General features: G+C 42.7%; 1 protein-coding gene across 3 annotated transcripts in view; it reads right to left on the bottom strand.

The window, feature by feature from the left end:
• The window catches only part of COLGALT2 (collagen beta(1-O)galactosyltransferase 2), a 126,106-nt gene that overhangs the window by 8,158 nt on the left and 96,854 nt on the right, over positions 1 to 21,094 (bottom strand). Inside the window, exons 8-14 of one of the 3 annotated variants that reach the window (XM_064370419.1) lie at positions 20,456 to 20,562; positions 14,966 to 15,098; positions 13,754 to 13,881; positions 10,439 to 10,645; positions 3,808 to 3,852; positions 1,551 to 1,592; positions 197 to 1,047 (exon numbers count right to left, since the gene is read on the bottom strand). In XM_064370419.1, coding sequence (XP_064226489.1) covers positions 1,008 to 1,047; positions 1,551 to 1,592; positions 3,808 to 3,852; positions 10,439 to 10,645; positions 13,754 to 13,881; positions 14,966 to 15,098; positions 20,456 to 20,562 — 702 coding nt within the window. In that variant the 3' untranslated portion in view covers positions 197 to 1,007. Of the gene's footprint in view, positions 1 to 196; positions 1,048 to 1,550; positions 1,593 to 3,807; positions 3,853 to 6,837; positions 8,602 to 10,438; positions 10,646 to 13,753; positions 13,882 to 14,965; positions 15,099 to 20,455; positions 20,563 to 21,094 lie in introns of those variants that run through there. The other 2 variants (XM_021668029.2, XM_012444642.2) reach the window with 2 other exon arrangements.

Below are 21,094 nucleotides of genomic sequence, written 5' to 3' on the forward strand. Positions count from 1 at the left end.
AAATGGCCATATTGCCCAAAGTAATTTACAGATTCAACGCTATCCCCGTCAAGCTACCAATGACCTTCTTCACAGAACTGGAAAAAACCACCTTAAACTTCATATGGAACCAAAAGAGAGCCCGCATAGCCAAGTCAATTCTCAGCAAAAAGAACAAAGTGGGAGGCATCACACTACCAGACATCAAACTCTACTACAAGGCTACAGTAATCAAAACAGCATGGTACTGGTACCAAAACAGAGATATAGACTGATGGAACAGAACAGAGGCCTCAGAGGCAACACAACATATCTACAACCATCCGATCTTTGACAAACCTGACAAAAACAAGCAATGGGGAAAGGATTCTCTGTTTAATAAGTGGTGTTGGGAAAACTGGCTAGCCATATGCAGAAAGCAGAAACTGGATCCCTTCCTGACACCTTACACTAAAATTAACTCCAGATGGATTAAAGACTTAAACATTAAGACCTAACACCATAAAAACCATAGAAGAAAATCTAGGCAAAACCATTAAGGACATAGGCGTAGGCAAGGCCTTCATGACCAAAACACCAAAAGCATTGGCAACAAAAGCCAAAATAGACAAATGGGACCTAATCAAACTCCACAGCTTCTGCACGGCAAAAGAAACAGTCATTAGAGTGAATCGGCAAACAACAGAATGGGAAAAAATTTTTCCAGCGTACCCATCTGACAAAGGGCTGATATCCAGAATTTACAAAGAACTAAAACAGATTTACGAGAAAAAAAACAAGCCCATTCAAAAGTGGGCAAAGGATATGAACAGACACTTTACAAAAGAAGACATACATGAGGCCAACAAACATATGAAAAAGTACTCATCATCACTGGTCATTAGAGAAATGCAAATCAAAACTACATTGAGATACCATCTCACACCAGTTAGAATGGCGATCATTAAAAAATCTGGAGACAACAGATGCTGGAGAGGATGTGGAGAAATAGGAACACTCTTACACTGTTGGTGGGAGTGTAAATTAGTTCAAACATTGTGGAAGACAGTGTAGCGATTCCTCAAGGACCTAGAAATAGAAATTCCATTTGACCCAGCAATCCTATTACTGGGTATATATCCAAAGGATTATAAATCGTTCTACTATAAGGACACATGCACACGAATGTTCATGCAGCACAGTTTACAATAGCAAAGACCTGGAACCAACCCAAATGCCCATCGATGATAGACTGGACAGGGAAAATGTGGCACACATACACCATGGATTATGCAGCCATCAAAAACGATGAGTTCGCCTCCTTTGTAGGGACATGGATGAATGTGGAAACCATCACATTCTCAGCAAACAGACACAAGAACACAAAATCAAACACCGCATGTTCTCATAGGTGGGTGTTGAACAATGAGAACCCATGGACACAGGGAGGGGAGCACTACACACTGGGGTCTGTTGGGGGTAAATAGGGGAGGGACAGCAGGGGGTGGGGAGTTGGGGAGAGATAGCATGGGAGAAATGCCACATATAGGTGAAGGGGATGAAGGCAGCAAATCACACTGCCACGTACGCACCTATGCAACAATCTTGCATGTTCTTCACATGTACCGCAAAACCTAAAATGCAATAAAAAAAAAAAGGCACAGTTTTGAAATGGGAGAAGCATTCTAAATGGGACTGTTGCTTGCACCTTGACGTCTATATCTGATCCTTGTTTATACAGTATCTAACAGCCAAGCCTCCAGCAATGTTATATGAGAGTTTGCAGTATGACCAGCTGAATAATCAGTATATGAGGTTTCACAGGGGAGACAGACATGGCTTAGAGCTACCAGCTTTACATATCAGGCTGAAGTGTGTGTGTGTGTGTGAGAGAGAGAGAGAGAGAGCAAGAGAGATTAAAACATTAAATGTTACTGAGAAAACAAGAAACGAGCCAGATTATCCCCCAGCAGCTTGGAATTGGGTGCAGTTTTTGGGGATCTAACTGCCTCGGTGTGATTCCCAGGCCACTTACCACCTTAGGCAACTTGCTTCCCTTAGCTCTTTGCCTTATTTGAAAGATAGGGATTAATGAATACTTCCTACTTCTTGAGGTTCATGCTATATTCAACTACACAGCACATGTAGGGAAAGCACGTTTCATTTTGTTGCATAATACAAGAGTTAACTGCTGTTATCCCTGGGAAGCTTCTAGCCTGAGAAGTCATGTCTTCAAAGAAGCCCTCCAACCTCCTCCGCAGATGAGCCAAATGGTCCAGATTGAGGCTCTTCCAGGTGGGCTTCCACGTGTGGAACAGCACCCTGGGAAAAGCTAAGCCTGCTGCAGCTCCAGGTAGACAGGCTCATGGAGTTGGAGGGCGTCCAGGGCTCCTGCAGTCCTAAACGGCTCACAGAGACCCGGATGTGGGCCCAGCGCAGCCTCCCTGGCCGGCCCTCAGGCTTTGTAGTGTGGACTCACGCTGGATGGGCTGTGACAGGAGAGGCTGGTGCACAAGCACCCCTGGGCCGGAGTGTCCCTCTTGGGGCCTGAGATTGGCCACCACGCAGAGCTGGCAGCAATTCCCATCAGGGTTGCTGCTTTCTTGGGTTGATTTCTCTCGCCAGAAGCTCTGCACCTGGCTCCTTGGTCCTCCTTTCTGTGTCTGTCCGCAGTCCCTGTGTCTTTCCTAGAGCAAGAGGTTCTCAGCTCTGGTTCCAGAGGCCCTGTCCAGGGACAACAGAGATGCTTGACTGTGGGCTATTGCTGTTCCCCAAGCACTGGAGGCACTGGACATTTCACTTGTTCCTTTGCAAGCTGTTCAACTCAACACCACCTCAGCCTCTCCCACAGTTGCAGACTTAAAAGGATAAAGTGGTTACTCTGAGGCCCAGGCTGTCACCACTTCCATTTCAAGCCTCCCTCCTACCACACTTTTTCCCCACTAGCTCCCTCTCCTCTTCCTTGGCCGTGCACTGGCATCACTGTCCCCAGCAATGGGCTCGCATTAGTCTCTTCTCCATGCTCTTCGCACCCCTCGCCAGGACTCTGCTCTGTGTGTGGTGCTCTGGAAGCTGCCTCGGTCCTCTCCCTTCAGATTCTCAACAGGCTTGCACCACTCTGTCCCTTGCGGTCAGCTCTGCTCATGGTTTCCTTCCCTGTGCTAGGCCTGAACAATAATATCGCCCCCTTCAAGTCTTCACGATTGATGCTAGCAATTTTTAAAAGCAGTTAAAACCCTTCAGGCCACACCATCTAAACACCTGGACAACTCAACTCCTGTCTGGGGGTCTGTTCCAAACTTCTCATTTCCTTTCGGGAGAGGAAACTGTCGCTAATTATTTTCTAAGCATCTAAGAACAGAGAAAGAGAGCTGCCCACTCCACCTTCAAAATCAGATTCCTCCACAAGCAAGAGCCCAGACATCCACCCAGCCACCCCTAGAATGGGAAGCTCCCCCTCACCCAGCAAAGCCTCGCCAGGTCCATGGGGCCCTAGGATTGCTCAGGCATGGCAAGTTTATTAAAGCAGCTGCTCCAGAGGAAGCCAGGCTTGAGAACAACAGGGAGGGGCATACAAACAAACTCTGTAAATTAGAAATAGAGAAGGCAATCCTCAGAGACGATTCTTCATTCTTTCCATCCTTTTTGAGGGCAGATGAGAGGATGGATGGCTTTGGGTTGGAAGCAACACAGCTGGTGTCACAGGGGCCACTGAGCAAAGATCCGCTCAAGTATTAGCACATCCATGTGTGGAAGCAAAAACTAGGGCATTTCAGTAATTCACAGAGCAGAAAGCAAGCCACTCTTCTTCCCAACAGTGAAGTTTGATGGAGCTATTCCATCACTTACCTTGGAACCTCATTCAGTGTCTGACAAACTCCTTGGCCTCTGTTCCTGGGATAAGAGGGAGCACCATTATTCATGTAATCTTTTGTACTGTAATGTACTAAAATCTACCATTATTACTTCTCTCTTCTACAAGCAGGCACAAAAAGAGACTTCGGTTCTTGTCTCAGCTATCCTGCAGTGGTTTAGCAGTGCAGACTCACAGGGAGGCCCCTCACAGGCCCCTCCTCTCCTGCTGGCCCTCCTCCCTGGGCCACATTTAATTGAAGGACAGCAGGTTCCTCTGAAACAATAAACATAACACAAAACATCACGTGGATGTGACAAATTTTTCCAAAGCTGTCTGCTCTTAGTTTTCGGAACGTGTCACCCATTACATGCTATTTTATTCTCATATAGCCAGCCTCATTTTAACTTTACTTTGTGATTATTTAACTCCTTAGCGAATGAACTTCTGTCAGGGAGCTCACTTCTGGATCCTTTCTTTTCTCTGTTTAGTTGGTGAGAACGTCTCAAGAGCGTATTATAGGAAGCCTCCTGGGAAGACATTTCTTCATTTTATAGTTACTAGCTGGAGGGATTTCCTCTAGCCGTAAGGGAAAAACCCTAAGATTCCCACGTTTGTAGCTGAGTGGGAACATTTCTTGTTTTGGACATCGACATTTTACTGGAAGCCTCTGTATTATCTGTCAAGAAGGTAACCAAACCTAGAATTCTCCCAGAAATGCTGGGCTCTGTATTTATGATGAGGCAGCCCACAGAGGGAGGCAGCCAGCTCGCCTTGCCAGCGTGATGGCATCTACGTCTAGTTTGCTGTTATCAACCTCAACACATGCCTAACTCTTCCGCCCTACCGAGTTCCCATGAATCCCACTTAGGTCCTTTCACAGTCCTGCCTGGCAATGCTTAGCTAGACATCTTCTCCACCCACCGTGCCCAACCCACCTCCCTCTCCTGAACTCCCATTCACCCTCCAGACACCAACCCAAATGTCACCTTCCCAGCAAAGCTGCCCTGACAGTCATCCTCCGACCGTTTTGTTCATCTCTGAAATAAAGCCATCCTGTCTGGCAGCTACCTGCTTCTGTTGCTCCCCTTTGGACTGTGGCCCCACACAACACTAGAGACCTCACTACTCCTCTGAGCGTCTCAGTGCCCAGCACACAGTCTGCAGCAAGGCAGTGTTCACAGCATGATTTCTGAGATTAGGAAGAAGCTTGACCTAACAATTCTAGTGGTCACTGAGACCAGCGAGGATTCTCTTTTTGTTGCTGCTGTTATTTTCCCCAGGAAAAAGCCCTTCGACCTTGGACCAGTATCGCAGTATCTTTTGATGAATGGATAGACTGACCTATGGCACAAAATGCAAGCTGGACAGCTCCACTCCTTCCCACTGGGGACTCTCCTCCACCTTCTTAAACCCTAGAATCCTTTTCAGCTTACACACCAGTACCCATCAGTCTAAAACAACCCATCATTTGCCACGGGGATCACATAGCAGTGACGGTTCTACCCGACTCCGGCATCCTTGGTCAAGGGCAGACCTGGGACTCTGTGGCGCTGGCCATTGATCAGTGTCTGTGGAAGCAATGGACAATCATATCTTTGAGCTAGATTTTAATTTTTCACAAAGAGCTCCAGAAGGCAAATAGTTGATCACTTCCTAACCCTGAAACAGCACAGCAAGATAGATGACACAGGGTGCTGGGTGTCAGCTCTTTCTTGTTCTCCAGAGCTCCTGCAGCAGGCTTGAGTGAACCCCAAGTGGGGCCCATGCAGTGTGTCCCCTGCAAAGTGCAGGTGTTCAGTCCACACACAGCAGCACCAGCACTGCTGACATCACGGTTGTCTGCCCAGAAGATCCCACGTTAGATCCCAAGAGGAATTCAGACAGGGTTTAGCCTCCACAGGCAGACAGCGGGTGACAGGGCCAGATGCAAAGGCCTCTACACTGACAACCTCACGTGACACTGCAAAGGTCAAATGTCTTGGCTTAGGACTAAAAGGGAGAGATAGGACAATTAATGAGGTCAAGGAACCTCTGGATTGCTGAAGAGATGACTTAAAAACAAAGTCACATCTGCAGCTCACAACATTCACCAGAAAAGAACACTGCTCGGGATTTGAAGCCTGGGCAGGGAGAAACAAACCAGGCAAACAGAGCCAGAACTTTCTTCACAGTACAACAGTCCTAGTCTAAAATGCTAGAATTTAAGTCCAATGTCTTTTAAGAATGAGAGTTCTTAAATCTGTCAGACCAGCTGACAGAGAAACAGGAGAAAAAAATTCTCTATTAAACAAAAGAACACGAAAATCAACCCAAACTTCCCTCACTCCCAGCACCTCAGCAACTTCCCACCTTGTTAAAAAAATCATTAAAGCCATGCACACGTGCACACACATATATGCAAACAAAAACCAGATACCCAAGGAAAACTTAGGAATCACCTAAGGATTTTTCACTCACTCCCCAGATGCTCTTGACAGCTAAGTCTCAGCGGTACAATTTGGAGTTGGGCGAGATCCCTTTCCTCAGTGCCCCGGCTTGCTGGTCAGTGGAGAACGGTATCCACAGTGAGTCGGGAAGGAAGGTCAGGGCTGGTGTCTGGTGGAAGGCAAGCTGCCTATTGTCCTAAACCGGGGATCTGCCCCTCACCTGGGGAGGTGAGGCTGCCGGGCTGCCTTGACTACCTATTTGCTGATGGGACAGCTTGGTGATCATTTTCTTTAGACTCGGAGCCATGCTGTTTAACCTTAATGTGAGAATCAGTATCACATAGGCAGTGAACTGAAGAATTAGGTATCTGGCTTAAAGTTTATCTTACGTTTGTACACTAAGCTTGTATATGCAGTACCACCTGCCATGGGTTCTGCTCTGAAGGGCCCTCCCCATGAGTCTTAAGTGTGAAGCTCAAGGTTTAGCGTGTACACAGCCCCCCATGTGGCTGCATGGTGCATGGACACTGAGGAGGAAGGGTGCTTGTATGGGATGCCTGGGAGGGTTTTTCTGGAGACAAAAATTTACAGATTGAGGGCGTGAGAATGTACACTTGAGGAAAACCGCCATGATCTACACTAGGATGACAGACTGTGGAGTGGGAAGAAATTATGTAGTCCAACTCTGCATTTTACATAAAATCAATGTGCAAAGAAAGCAGAAAGGACTCTTAAGGGTTATTTTTTTAAGAAAGGCTGTCTGCCTGGGATTCTGATTCCAAGAGCTTCCCTGGTTGCTGGCCTAAATCAGCTGACCAGCCCTTTGTTTCCAACCAGGTTTCTCACCTGACATAGAGAATCATTTGTTTCAAAACAGTTCAGACCCCCATCCACAGGCCTCCCTGCAGGAGCCTGGCTGGGAAAGTCAGGAGAATCAGATTGCCGAACCAGTATGTGCACACCCACTGCGCCCTGGGCTCGGTGTAGGTCTGCAACATCTGTTTCTCTGCCTCATCCTAAAGACAATGTCTTCCCCACATTTTGCAAAATAAATAATTCAAAATATAATGAAAAAGCCAGGCAAGGATAGTTGCTGGCCTGAAAATGTGCTCTGTCTCTTAGCAGTGACTCATAAAACTCGCACCTGCGGTGGGTTCCCAGGCTAGGGGTGCAGCGGAGAGCGTGAGGCTCCGCAGCAGCGCGCAAACCCAGGATGGGGCAGGATGCACAGCCAGCCCTCGCCCTTTATATATTACATTTATCTTTATAAATACAGCATCCTGACTCAGTGGCCATAATGAAAAAAAAAGCCAAACATTGAGTTTTTTCCCTCAAATACCTACACAAACTGTCAATTATCTACTAATTTATATCCACATGGCAAACTGGTCGCCTCTATATGAGAGCTTCAACCGCCATGATGGTCACAGGCCAAGTCTCAGCCAGACCCAAATACCCATCCCTATTGCATACAAAGGACTAAGATTTTTTTAAAAAATCTACTTTGCAATAAGGCTCATTACAGAATTCTTCAAATAAAAAGCCAAATTAATATGATTTTAAGTGATTGATTCCCATCTCCCAATCATTGCATATAAAAGTTTTCAATGTCATATAAAGTGGACAAACTAGACCAATAAAGGTTGTCCAGTTGGCTTGGAGTTTTCAAGGTCACATTTGTCACATAAAATGGACCAATTAGACCAACAAGTGTGGTCTAGCTGGCCTGGCTGCCTTGACTACCCATTTGCTGATGGGACAGCTTGGTGATCACTCTCTTGGACAAGACTCTGAGCCATGTTGTTCAACCTTCATGTGAGAATTCAGTGTCTGGATTATAGTTTATCTTAACGGTTTCTAGAAAGCCTGTCTGTTAGCCATCTTGGGAAATTTGGGTTGAATTTCCTTATTTCCCTCCACTGTCAAAAATATATTAATTTCGATCTATCACTTTAGATCACTTTGGTTAGATGACTGTGACCACTAAAAACAAAACAAAACAGAAAACTGGAACAAACAGATGAATAGCCCTTTAGAAAAACCGAAGGATGTGCACTGATGTGGGTCACATTCCCAGGGAGACTTCACAGCTCATCCCTCGAAGGCACAGTGTCCCGGGAGGTTGGCGGTGGCAGGGCCTCTGTGTTCTTGGCATTGCTGTAGATGCGACTTTGCTTCCGGGACTTCCAGGCATGTGTCCTATCCCAGTCGGTGGCCACTGTCTCATTGTCCCAGATGGTGGAGGTCTCCGTGTCACTCAAGTACCCTGGCTGGCCTGTGTAGTGTGTAGGGTAGATGAGCAAGGGTTCTGCAGAGAAGGCTTTCAGGTCCCTGGATTCATAATGCTCCTTGTACTCGGCTCTGAAAACAAGAAGGTGCCCGGACACATGAGGGGGCGGAAAGACTCATGGAACAGGGACAAGGAGTGAAGGAGCTCTGCTGGTTACCTCTTACGTTGTCATGAGTTCGTTTCATTATTTAAATTGTGTCACTGGTGAAAAACCTTAGCGTACAAACACAAAGATTTCTTTAAAAGCTTTCCAAAGACAACCTACCAAGCAAAAAGGTCAGGATATTTCTCAGGTATCTGGATAGACTAGTTTAAAAGAAGAATTTCGAGCCTGGGCGTGGTGGCTCACGCCTGTAATTCCAGCACTGTGCTGAGGCTGAGGAGGGTGGATCACGAGATTAGGAGATCAAGACTATCCTGGCCAACATGGTGAAACCGCATCTCTACTAAAATACAAAATAATTGTCCGGGCGTGGCGGCACTCGCCTGTAGTCCCAGCTGCTCAGGAGGCTAAGGCAGGGGAATCGCTTGAACCCGGGCGGAGGAGGATGCTGTGAGCCAAGATCATGCCACTGCACTCCAGCCTGGGTGACACAGCAAGACCATTTCAAAAAAAAAAAAAAAAAAAAAAAGATGAATTTCAGGTCTGACTCCAAAAGTTAAAAAGTAAGCCCTGTTAGACCATAATGATAAATAAACATGATCACTTTACAAAAAATGCCCTGCTCTTGAATTAATAAATAGGACACCCGAGATCCGGACAGCAGCAATGGGGTTGTGCCGTGTGGAGGCCTGGACGCACGCAGGCTTGGCTTTGTGCTTCAGCTCCCTGCTCACCACTGAGGCTCCAGCAGGTGTAAAGGAGCCTCCCTCCTCCTTATACTCCAGTGCAGAGTATGAAGTAACATCTGAATGTAGTAATTTCTTTTTTGTTTAGGGGATAATGGTTTGACATCCATGTTTCTGCCAGGACACAGAGTCTCTGATGTGTTATATACAAGAGGACAAAGAGCTCCACTTTTACTGAGGACAAGAGATAAAATTAACTGGAGGCAGCACAGGAAATCTCAACAGCTAAAATGAAGACAATCTGGTGAAGAGATCACCCAGCAACTGAGAGAAGGGGCCAAGGTTAGAACCTGAGCTGCTCCATTAATGAATTTAGGAGTCGTTCATTAATGATTCAGGAGCTGCTGTTATGTGTAGCATTTGGACTAGGCTCTAAGGACACAGAGGCGTAAGACTGTTCCTGTCCCAAAGGGTTTGTAGTTTACTGGGGAGACTGACAGGTAAACCATTAATTGCTACACCTTTTGATAAGGGCTACGTCAGGGTAAGCTCCTGGGCTGTGGGAGGCCTGAGCATCACAGTGCCTTCTTCCATTGACATCATGCTCAGGTATCACGTCCAACGCCCTGAACCTCTTACACACCCTTGTGATCCCAGGAATCACAAGATATTGTGATGATTTGTTCATGAGTCTCAATTCCTGACCAGATTGTGAGCTCTGCAAAGATGGGTACCTCTGCCTAGCCAACAGTACACATAATGACCTGAGCCAAAGGAACTGGAAATTTTGAGGTGCTTAGGAAGATGTCCTTCACCTTGAGGTGTATGAGGTTATGGAATAAGAGCAAAGACAAGGAGGCGACCACGCACATTACATTCAGCTCAACTACAAACTGGGTATTACAAGAATCTCTGGGCAGGACACCCACTATCTCTGCCTCACCTTCCCATCTGTACAAAGGGATAATCACCTGAGGCAGGCTCTCTTAATATTAAGTATGAGAAGATCATTTAGGAAGGCAGCACGCTTTAGAAAATAGCAAGTACTACCAGAATCGGAGAGCATAATTCATGAAGAGGCTGTGCCCAAGAGAAGGCAGGCAGTTCGGGGAGACTCACACAGGATGCTTGTTGTACATGATGGGCAGAAACTCATCCACTGGCAGCATCTTCCCAAAAGGATTGGCTCCAACCAGCTTCTGTGCTCCTTCCAGAGAGATGACGTAGCCCAGGGTCCAGTAGGAATAGTCGGCTTCGACCAGGTTTTCCACATTGGGCACCGCTTTCTCTGGTTCCTTTACTTGCATCCTCTTCCTACCAATATAACTACAAGGAAATAGCAGAGGAGAAAAAGTCCACCTTGAATATTAGGCTGTGATAAGGATGGAGCACAGCTTTGGTTTACATAGATACCTTTGAAATCCTGGACTGTCTGTCATTAAATGATGTATCACGTCCCAAAGTGGATCCTATCACCAGTCATGACTGCCATCTGCCATCACTGGGTCCATTTTGCTGGCTTCATTTATCAACACCCCACTATACCTGTCTAGTGGACTGTTTTCAAGCCAGAAAGTAAGATGTAGTGAGATTAAAAGATCTTTCAGATCATTTATCAAAGATGGGATGGGGTTTCCTGCTGTGTTTACAGAGGTTGGAAAGGCACAAAAAAGGCCAGATGGGAGACTCCTGGACCTGCTGTCTTCAGGTCCCCAGAGTATTAGCCTTGGGTGCCTTCTGCACAGGGCTCCAAGTGCTGGTGAGAAACACAGGACTGAAAAGGCTGGGGGAAAGTGTCAGTCTGCAGAACCCCAGAGCGGCCGAAGGGGTTTCTTCTGGGGAATACGAATGACAGCTCCTGACAGACATTCTCCTGCCTCACACTCGCCCAGCTGTGACCAGGCTTCCTCCCAGACATGCTGCTCCAAGAAAGGCCCCCAGGCACCTTCTGTCCTCCGTGAGTAACTTCTACAATGTGGGGTGCCCCTTTGGCCACTCTTCCCTAGTCTACCCATGGACCTGTGCTCCATTACTTTTGTCTGGAACCTGTTGGTTTGGGCTTGACTGGAGCAAGTAGGGGAGTTGCCTGCTTCTTGCCTGCCAGATAAAGCAGTACTTCCTCTGTTTTACCCTAAAACAACTTCTTTCAACATTCAAGGGATTCCCTCTTGTCAAAGCATCCCAGAATGTATAGAACAAGTCTATGTTCAACTGTCAGTTCTTCTGAGGACAACAAACATATATCCCCGACCACTGTCTCTTCAGATTAGAGAGTCTGGGCTTTTCTGGTGTCTCATCCAGTGGAAGGGAAACTTTCATGGAGCACTTGGGAGGTACTAGAGTGATAGGGGCTATAAAGTTAGTTAGAGTTAATGTTCTAACTTTAATTAATTTTAAATGTTGAAGCTGTGTGAAATATATATATTTTTTCATGAAACAAGTTGTTTTGGTAGGACTATAGATTAACAGCTGAAAATTTAGCTTCTGGATTGAGATGTGTTCTAGGTGTAAAATACATACCAGATTTTGAAGACTTGGTACAAAAAAAAAAAAAAAAAGAAAGTAAACTATGTCATTAATGGTTTTAAAATATTAATTACACACCAAAATGATGATTCTGTTTGGTTAAGTAAAATGTATTATTTAAACTAATTTGACTTAATTTATTTTTTCCTTTTTAACGTGATTACTAGAAAATTGAAAATGACACATGTGGCTTGCATTATATATCTATTGAACAACAGTCCCTAGATGATTCCAATGACTTGCTGTATTCTTCCCTTTTACTATTTTCTGGAAAAATGTAACGTGGCAATCATGGACAGCTTATTACCCTTCATGTTTTAGGTTTAAGTAACATTTGTTTCTTTTTTGTTTTAGAAAATGACAGGTACAATTTAAAACTTATCATTCTTTAAGACTATATAATAGATTTTAAGGGAATACTTTGACTTGATCAATCATCTGTGAAATTTAGAAGACATTTTTTTCCTGTATCCTTATCAAGACAACTGTCCTTCCTTCCTGGATCTGGTACTTTGTCCTGAGAAATGCACCCACCAAACTACATGTGAACAGGAATGTATGCCAGCTCTAAACCTTAGATTCCCTGGGCTCAGTCTTCTGTGATTATGAGACTTAAGTGAAAATTGCCTTTACACAAGTCATGTGGGCATCAAGTAGCTTCCAGGCTCCATGCGTGAGAGGCCTTAAGCATAGGCTGCGGAGCCATCCATCAGAAAGGCTGAAGTGCAGAGACTTCTGGAGGATATAGGAAAAAACAGTGATCTCAAGGGACTGTGCAGAATGCCAGGTCTAACCACATGACCACAAGACTGAAATCTGACAGAGTGTAGGTGTCTTATTACACAGTAACACATTAGTTGAGCCATTGCTAGGTTTCTTTTGAGCTCAGAGTGGCCCATTTTCTGAGGACATAAGTATTTCACCTGGGCTCATAGTTAAATCCACCCCCCTCCGGGTGGGAGGTGCAGGGACAGCTCCTCTGCTGCAGCTGCTCCAAAGAAGCAGGCTCTGAGTTGATGAATTGCCTTTGACACACAGCTGGGAGCAAACATAATGCCTGGGAACTTTCTGCTTCATTGGAGGGAAGCTGAAAGTGTCATTTGTTTTAAAAAGAAAATCAGAGAGAGAAAGGAGGAGGAGGGAGAGGAGGAAGAAGAAAAAGAAAGGAAAGAGGGAGGGAGAGAAAGAAAAAAGGAAAGGAAAAGAAAGGAAAGGAAAGGAAGGGAAAGGAAGGGAAAGGAAAAAGTAGAAACCACTAGATTCCCAAGGCAGTAGACAAAGAACATTAACAAAATGCCAGCTCAGAGCCAGCACTCCCTTGGTGAGCCTGGTTTTCCTGTGTCAGCCTCATACTCTTCCTCAGATCTGCTTGTCCATGTTCTCCATGTTTGTGCAACCTCGTTTCCCTCGGTTCCAACAGGGGGAACCTCGTTTCCCTCCCTGGCTGACCCTCTAACCTCTCACCTTCTCGGAAGCTGCAGAGACAATCTGCTCTCCCAGGATCTGAGGCTTAAATATGACACAGGACTTTGGTACTGGAATAAATGGCCTCTCCTCCCGCATCACACCCACTCCATGGGCCACATTGCTTGAGGATGGGATTTCTGCTGTGCTCCTAAGTAAGTGCTCAGTGCCACACTGTGGCTCTGTCTGAAGGCCCCTGATCTGCAGGCAGACTCCAGGTCTCAGAAAATCTTCCACAGTTTCCCACCCTGAAGAGTAGAAGGATGCAAAACCCAGTGGCTAACCTCTACCCAGTTTTGTTTCTGAGAACATTTATGGAAAGAAAACCAGGTAAGTGGAAGCTTAAGCTGTATCTCCTACTGGCTGCAAAGGTGGGGCTCTCTGCCCCTTGGAAAGGACTGAGTACCTCTCAGAGCCCTTTCACAAGATCATCTTGTCACTCACATCAGTTCCCAGTCCAGCTGAGCCTGGTCGATATCATCCATCAGCTTCATCAGCTTCTTCTTAAACTGATGCTCAAAACGCACATCATCTTCAATTACAAGAGTCTTCTCTAGTTCTCGGTCAATTACCTGTAAAGGTCATCAGTAGGAAGATAACCTATGAAAAGTTCGACACCCAATTTTTATCAGATAAAAATGTATTAAAAAGTCACAAGTCTAGTAGTATAGGTTCATAACTGGAATCTAAGCAAACGGCCATCAACAGTAGAATAGATGAAGTGTGGCGTATTCAGGATGTATGATCCACAATTGAATGCAACTTTATAGGTCAATCTCCCAAATGTTATGTTGGGAGAGTACACATACTGTATGACTCCATTCATATAAAGGAAAGTACAAACAAAGATAAAGCTTTAGAAGTCAGGATGGTGACTACCCGTGGGGACTGGTGACTAGAAGGAAGTATGGTGGGGAGCACTTCCAGGATGCTGGTTACCTGCTTCTGGATCTGTGTACTGATTAACATGGGTGTGTTGTTCAGTTTGTGAAACTTCCCCGAGCTATATCTTTTGATCTATATAATTTTATACCTATTTGTTACATTTCACTTAAAGTTCAAAGAAAAAAAAAGGCAGGCATAGACTGGATCATTAAAAGAGAAAGTGTTCAAGAGGACTTTCTTCAGGAACTTTCTCTTTTGTTGTGGAAACTGACTCTTTATCAGGAACGCTACACTCCAATACCCTCTCCAGAAATGTCTTGATCTGTAAGACAGGGGTTCAAGTTCTGGCACTGCCACTTCTTCCCTAGACAAGCTACTTAATAATTTCTTCTTGGGTAAAAGTGGTCTGTCCTTCCCAACCCACCTCACATGACTTCTGTGTTATTTGTTGTATAAAATCACTTAATAAGTGATGTCATAATAGGTACCATAGAAAGCATTCCTGCTAACGATGAGAATGAATTAATAAAAGTGTGGCATGTAGGATATGGTATCTCCTCCTGTCATCATCCCAAGTGGCACCAAAGCTACTCCTCCTTGCCCCTCTGTTGCTGGTCTTGGGTCAGAGGGAGACACAAGGCAGGAGCAGCTCTCATGCACACTTCCAGAACAGTTACGGGCTCATTTTACATCCGGCCCTAATTCACCTATGATATCCTACTTTCCTTTCGCCTCATCATAAAACTGCAATCCGAACACAGCATTATTTACCTCTTTCCAGACTGAGTAGTGGCTGAGAAAGCAGCCAATTTCACCCCTGGTTAGAGGCCTGGAGGAATAGGGATCTCGATAGCCAGGGAGCATTTCAATATTCAGGGACTTCAGCTGGCTTGTGTTGAGTGCCCTGCATCACAGAAAACGTGTCTGAAAATTAACAAGTCAAAGGTCCCCACCACAGATGCAAGAGAGGGAGAGGGGGGGAGAGAGAGAGAGAGACAGAGAGAGAGAGAGAGAGAAAGTTCTACAAACATCCCTCTCCCACTGCTCCTGGCCGCCCCCCACCCCCTGCCCCAACAGAGCCTCTATGCACACAGACAAAGATCTCCCAGGCTTCCCTTTACTCCTTACAAGTTCCTCGTGGTTAATGTGTCACACTAGTATTATGTGGTCTGTGAAGACAAGAAAGTATCATATTTTTGTGTATCCCTCATAGTGCCCAACATAGTTCCCAGCATCATGAGTTTTTCGACAACGTTTACTAATTACACTCCTAATGAAGGAAAAGTGGTTTGTAGTAGTATTAAATATTGGAAGGGATGAGCACAGGAAGGAATGAGCAGAGGAACTGCGTGCTTCTGTGTCTCTCCTTTGCACCTAAAATAAAAACAATGGAAAAACAAAACGAAACAAAACATGCAGGGAAGCATTTCCAGAATAGTGAAGTAAGGACCTCTGAAAATCTACTCCTCTATAAAAGCAATAAGGACACTGGCAAAAAATTGTCAAAATTAACTTTTCTAGACCTCTGGAAATTAGCTAAACTATTTCTTAATAATCCAAGGAGTGTTTAATCAAGACTCACTGCTGAATCTCTGCTAACACAGTGATTTTTGTGGAGTTCACAGCTGCCCTAATCTTAACCTGTTCTCCCCAGCCCTAAAAAAGCCTTGAAAACCAGTAGCCTTACAACTACAATAGCTGCAAAACCCACCAATCCAGCAGCCACTGGCGGGGACAAAATGAGACTCCCCTAAAGACCTGCCTCCAGAAAATAATCTCTATTCAACCTGTCTGGAAGCTCCCTGAAGAGCTACATTGTCAGAGCTTGTCTTGATTTGACCTGACTCAGAGTTCATCTTCTGTGAACAGCACTATCTGCAGGGCGTTTGTCAAAACCCATGAGCAACAACTGTTTAACATTACAGTTGTTTGAGCAGGAATAAGAGGTCCATAGAGAGTTTGAAATGCTCCAAAATATCCCTGAGAATCTAGAAGGCCCAGGCATATTCAGGACTGTCCATGCACCCAGGAAAAGCTTGAAAAGTCCCTATTCTCTAACCTCTGGCTGACCTTAAGGATCTGGAAAAAAAGATAGTGAAGGCAAATGAATAAAACTCTGCAATCAAGGTAGAATTTGGCATAATGAGTTTTAAAAAATAATGTAACCATGTAGTATCTACAAGAGGCAGCCTTCAGACTAAAAGACAAAAATAGGTTGAAAATCAAAGAATAGAAAAAGATACACTATGTAATCAGTAATGACAAGAAAGCTGGCAGTGCCATGCCAATATTAGACAAAATATATCTCAGACAAAATTCATACTAGAGCCAAGGAAGGATATTTTTTAATGATAAAAAAGTCAATCCATCAGGAAGACATAACAATATAAATACATATGCATCTAACAGAGCTTCAAAATCATGAAGCAGAAACTGGAAGAATTGAAAGGAGAAATAGACAACTCAACAATAATAGTGGAAGACAGCAATATGTCACTTGCAATAACAGAATTAGGCAGGAGGACAACAAGGAAACAGAAGACTTGAATAATATCTTAAAACAATCAGACCTAGTAGACATCTAGAACACTCCACCCAACAATAGCCAAATACAAACTTTCAAGTGTGCATGGAACATTCTTTAAGAAATTCCATTTTTTTTAGACCATAAAGACCATATAGGTCATAAATTAAGCCTCAGTATACTTAAAAGGATAGAAATCACTCATGGTATGTTCTCCAATCTCAGTGGTATGAAATTAAATATCAATAACAAAAGGAAACTTGGGAAATTTAGAAATGTGGAATTAAACAATACACTCCTAACCAATAGGTTAAAGAAGAAATCACAAGAAAAATTAGAAAATATTTTGAGATGAATGAAAACACAGCATACCAAAACTTATGGGATACACCTACCATAGTACTTGGAGATATAGTTACAGGGGCAAATGCCTATAGGAAAATAGAATATTTCAAATAAATAATTTTACCATCCATCTTAAGAAACTAGATAAAGAGAAAATTCAACCCAAAGCAAGCAGGAGGAAGAAAATGATAAAGACTACAGTAGAAATAAATAAACTAGAGAACAGAAAAACAATAGATAAAATCAACAAAACCAAAAGTCAGTCCTCTGAAAAGATCAACAAAATTGACAATTATTTGCCTAAGCTGATGTATTTTAAAAAAAAAAGTAGACTCAAACTATGAAAGTCAGGAATGAAAGGGGGGTCACCCCTACATACCTTATGAAAGTAAAAAAGATTATATGAGAATACTATGAATAATTGTATGCCAACAAATAAGATAACCTAGATGAAATGGACAAATTGATAGAAAGGTACAAACTACCAAAATTTACTCAAGAAGAAATGGAAAGTGTAAATATACCTATAACAAGCAAATAAGTTTAATTAGTAATAAAAATAATTTCCACAAAGAAAAGCCTAGAACCAGATGGCTTCACTAGGGTATTCTGCCAAATGTTTAAAAATTGTTAACACAAATCCTTTACAAACTTCCAAAAAAGAGAAGAGGAAGGAACACATCCTAGCTGATTTTATGAAGCCAATATTATTTTGATACAAAACCGAAAACATTATAAGAAAACTACAGACCAATATCACTTATTAATATAGATTATTATCTATATTAATAATCCCAGGATTATACCAGGGTTGCAAGTTTGTTTTAACATGTAAAAACAGATTAAAGTAATGTGCCATATTAACAGACAAGTCACATGTTCATCTTAATAGACACAGACAAACCATTTAACAAAATCCAACACCCTTTTATGATACAAATACTCAACAAAATAGGACTAAAAGGGAACTTCCTCAACCCGATAAAGGCCATCTGTGAAAAACCCACAGTTAATACCATACTTAGCAGTGACAGACTGAATGCTTTCCCTCTAAGATCAGGAACAAATCAAGAAACTCTGCTCTCACCAGTTCTATTCAACATTGTACTTGATGATCTAGCAAGGATAGTTAGACATGAAGAAGAAATAATGGTATCCCAGTTTGAAAGGAACATATAACACTATCTCAACTTGCATATGACATGGTCTTGTATGTAGAAGATCCTAAGGAATATACACACAAATGAAAAAGTACTATTAGAACTGATAAAAGAGTTGAGCAAAGTTGCAGGATACAGGATCAATATACAAAAATCAATTGTATTTTTATTCATTTAGCAATGAACAATCTGAAAATAAAGCTAAGGAAACAGTTCCATTTACCATAGCAGCAAAAGAGCAAAATACTTAGGAATATATTTAACAAAATAAATGCAAGACTTGTATACTGAAAATAACAAAATATTATTCAAAGAACTAAAGAAGATCTAAATAATAAAAAGACATCACATGATTATGAATCAGAAGACTTCATATTGTTAACATGGAAATATTCCCCCAGTTGATCTACAGACTCAATGCACTTCCTATCAAAATCCCAGCTGCCGTTTTCTCTTTTTGTGGAACTTGACAAACTAATTCTAAAATTCATATGGAAATGCAAGGGACCCAGAATAGCTAAGACAAGCTTGAAAAGAATAACAAAATTGAAGGACTTCTTACATAAAAAGCTACAGTCATCAAGACAGTATAGTACTGGCATAAGGACAGACATATGGATCAAATAAAATTGAGAGTTCAGAAATAAACCCTTACATATATGGGCAACTGATTTTTTTACAGTGGTGCTAATACAATTCAACAAGGGAAAGGAGTCTTTTTAACAAATAGTGAAGGGACAAATGGATAACCATGTGCAAAAGAATGAATGTGGATCCCTGCCTCATACCATATACAAAATTAGCTCCACATAGATCAAAGACCTAAATTCAATAGATAAAACTATAGAACTCTCAGAAGAAAACTTCATTAATTAAATCTTCACGGCTTTGAACTTGACAATGGATTCTTAGGTATGACACCTAAATTACTAGCAACAAGAACAAAAAATAAATTGGATTTCATCAAAATGAAAAACTTTTGCTTCAATGTACACCATCATGAAAGTGTGACAATCCATAATCCATAAACTTGAAGAAAATATTTGACAATTACATATCTGATAAAGGACTTGCATCCAGAATATATAAAGAATTCTTGCTACTCAACTAGTCTCCCTGGTCCATGTGGCCTATGAATGGGATTGAGGCTCTTGGAGGCATTTGAAGCAGTGGTTCCTAAACTCTACTGCACCCAAGAATAGGGATGACAGATTTAGGAAGTTAAAAACACAAAACACCCAGTCAAATTTAAGTTCCAGATAAATACTGAATAATTTTTTAGTATAACCAACCCCTACATGATATTTAGGACAAATTTAACTGGCTATCCAGTATTTTATGTGGCAATCCTATCCAAGAATCACCTTGAGGCTTCTTAAATGCAGTTCCTAGGTCCAGCCTCATAGAGCATAATTCAGTAGGTCTGAGATGGGACTAAGGCAGCTGCCCCCTTAACCATCCCTGGGGACTCTGATTTGAGTATCCAGGTCACACTTTGAGAAACACTGATGAGATTCTCTAAGGGAGTCATAAGAACTTCAACAGCTGCTAGCCATATTCCTTAGTTGGGGGTATGCAAATAGAAAACAAAGGAACTGATATTCAAAACCAACATATAACATGGAAAGGCACATTTTGTAAAAAATATATGCCTTGAAATAGTTTAGGGTGTCAAATAAAAGGGCAAAGCCAAATAAGATAAAACAAAAAGAAGGGATCTAACTAGGTTCTCTGCATTACTTTCCTGCCATATTTCCAGGAAAAGTGGCCACTATGATCAATCCAGGTAGATTGTGGCAGGCATCTCATGCAACAGGACATGTAGACCTTTATGCATTTTTCCATCCATTTTCTTCAGGTTGACCAAGTTTCAGCACTTTATGCTCTAATTCAGCTCTGAACACAATTCTGAACACATTCCTTCTGTTACACCACAGAAAGCTGAACACTACAACAGTTCCAAGAACCCCCAGAGATGGGACAATCACATCCAATGTGAGTCTTCAGTATAATGAAGACCAAAGACCACTGGCTGGTGAGTGGATTTCATGCCTGCTCTACAGGATTAAATTAACTTAAATGCTACTATAGGTGGCACATGGCTGTTTTAAAAACAGGACTATCCTCTAATGACCAAAGAGTCTTAGAGCCCCACCCAGGACTAACTGTCTGTCAGAGAAGACATATCCCCACTCCAATCACATCTGCAAGGGGAGAAGAAACCCAACTCACTTTCCATCCACAGCCTCGACAATCTTGACCTCAATCTCCTGCTCATACAGTGTGCGCAGCATCCGATCCCGCCTGTCCTTTCTGCGTTTGAGGTTTATCATGAAAATCTAATGCAAGAAGAAAAAGGGAAAAGACACATGAATTATTCAAGTATTCTTTTAGGCTGTTTGAAAAGTTTAGTAAATGTTTTAGATAGAAGAAGAAGTGGAAAGGATAGGAAGAACTGTGGTGAAAACTTATTTCCATCTCAAACCAGTGTTTATTTAAGGTAAATGATATTAATTCAAATTGAATTATTTGCAAAGCTCAACTCTTTGTAGTGACTTAACTTTGTTTCTCTGATGTTCATTGATAAATATGTTCTCCCTTCTCTTGAAATAGGGAAGTTTAAAAAAGCTGCTCTTTAAGAGATCAAAGAACAACATGATCCCATGTTTAGAACAACCTAAAGACTCCACCAAAAAACCATTTGAATTGATAAACAGCTTCAGTGAAGTTACATGATACAAAATCAACACACAAAAATCATTAGTATTTATATATGCTAACAACAAACAATCTGAAAAAGAAACAGAAAAACAATCCCATTTATGACAGCTATAAAAAATTAATAATACTCAGAAATAAATTTAACCAAAG

Source organism: Aotus nancymaae, unplaced genomic scaffold (assembly GCF_030222135.1).
Source record: "Aotus nancymaae isolate 86718 unplaced genomic scaffold, 86718_ANA_hifiasm-v0.15.2.pri h1tg000108l, whole genome shotgun sequence".
NCBI lineage: Eukaryota > Metazoa > Chordata > Mammalia > Primates > Aotidae > Aotus > Aotus nancymaae.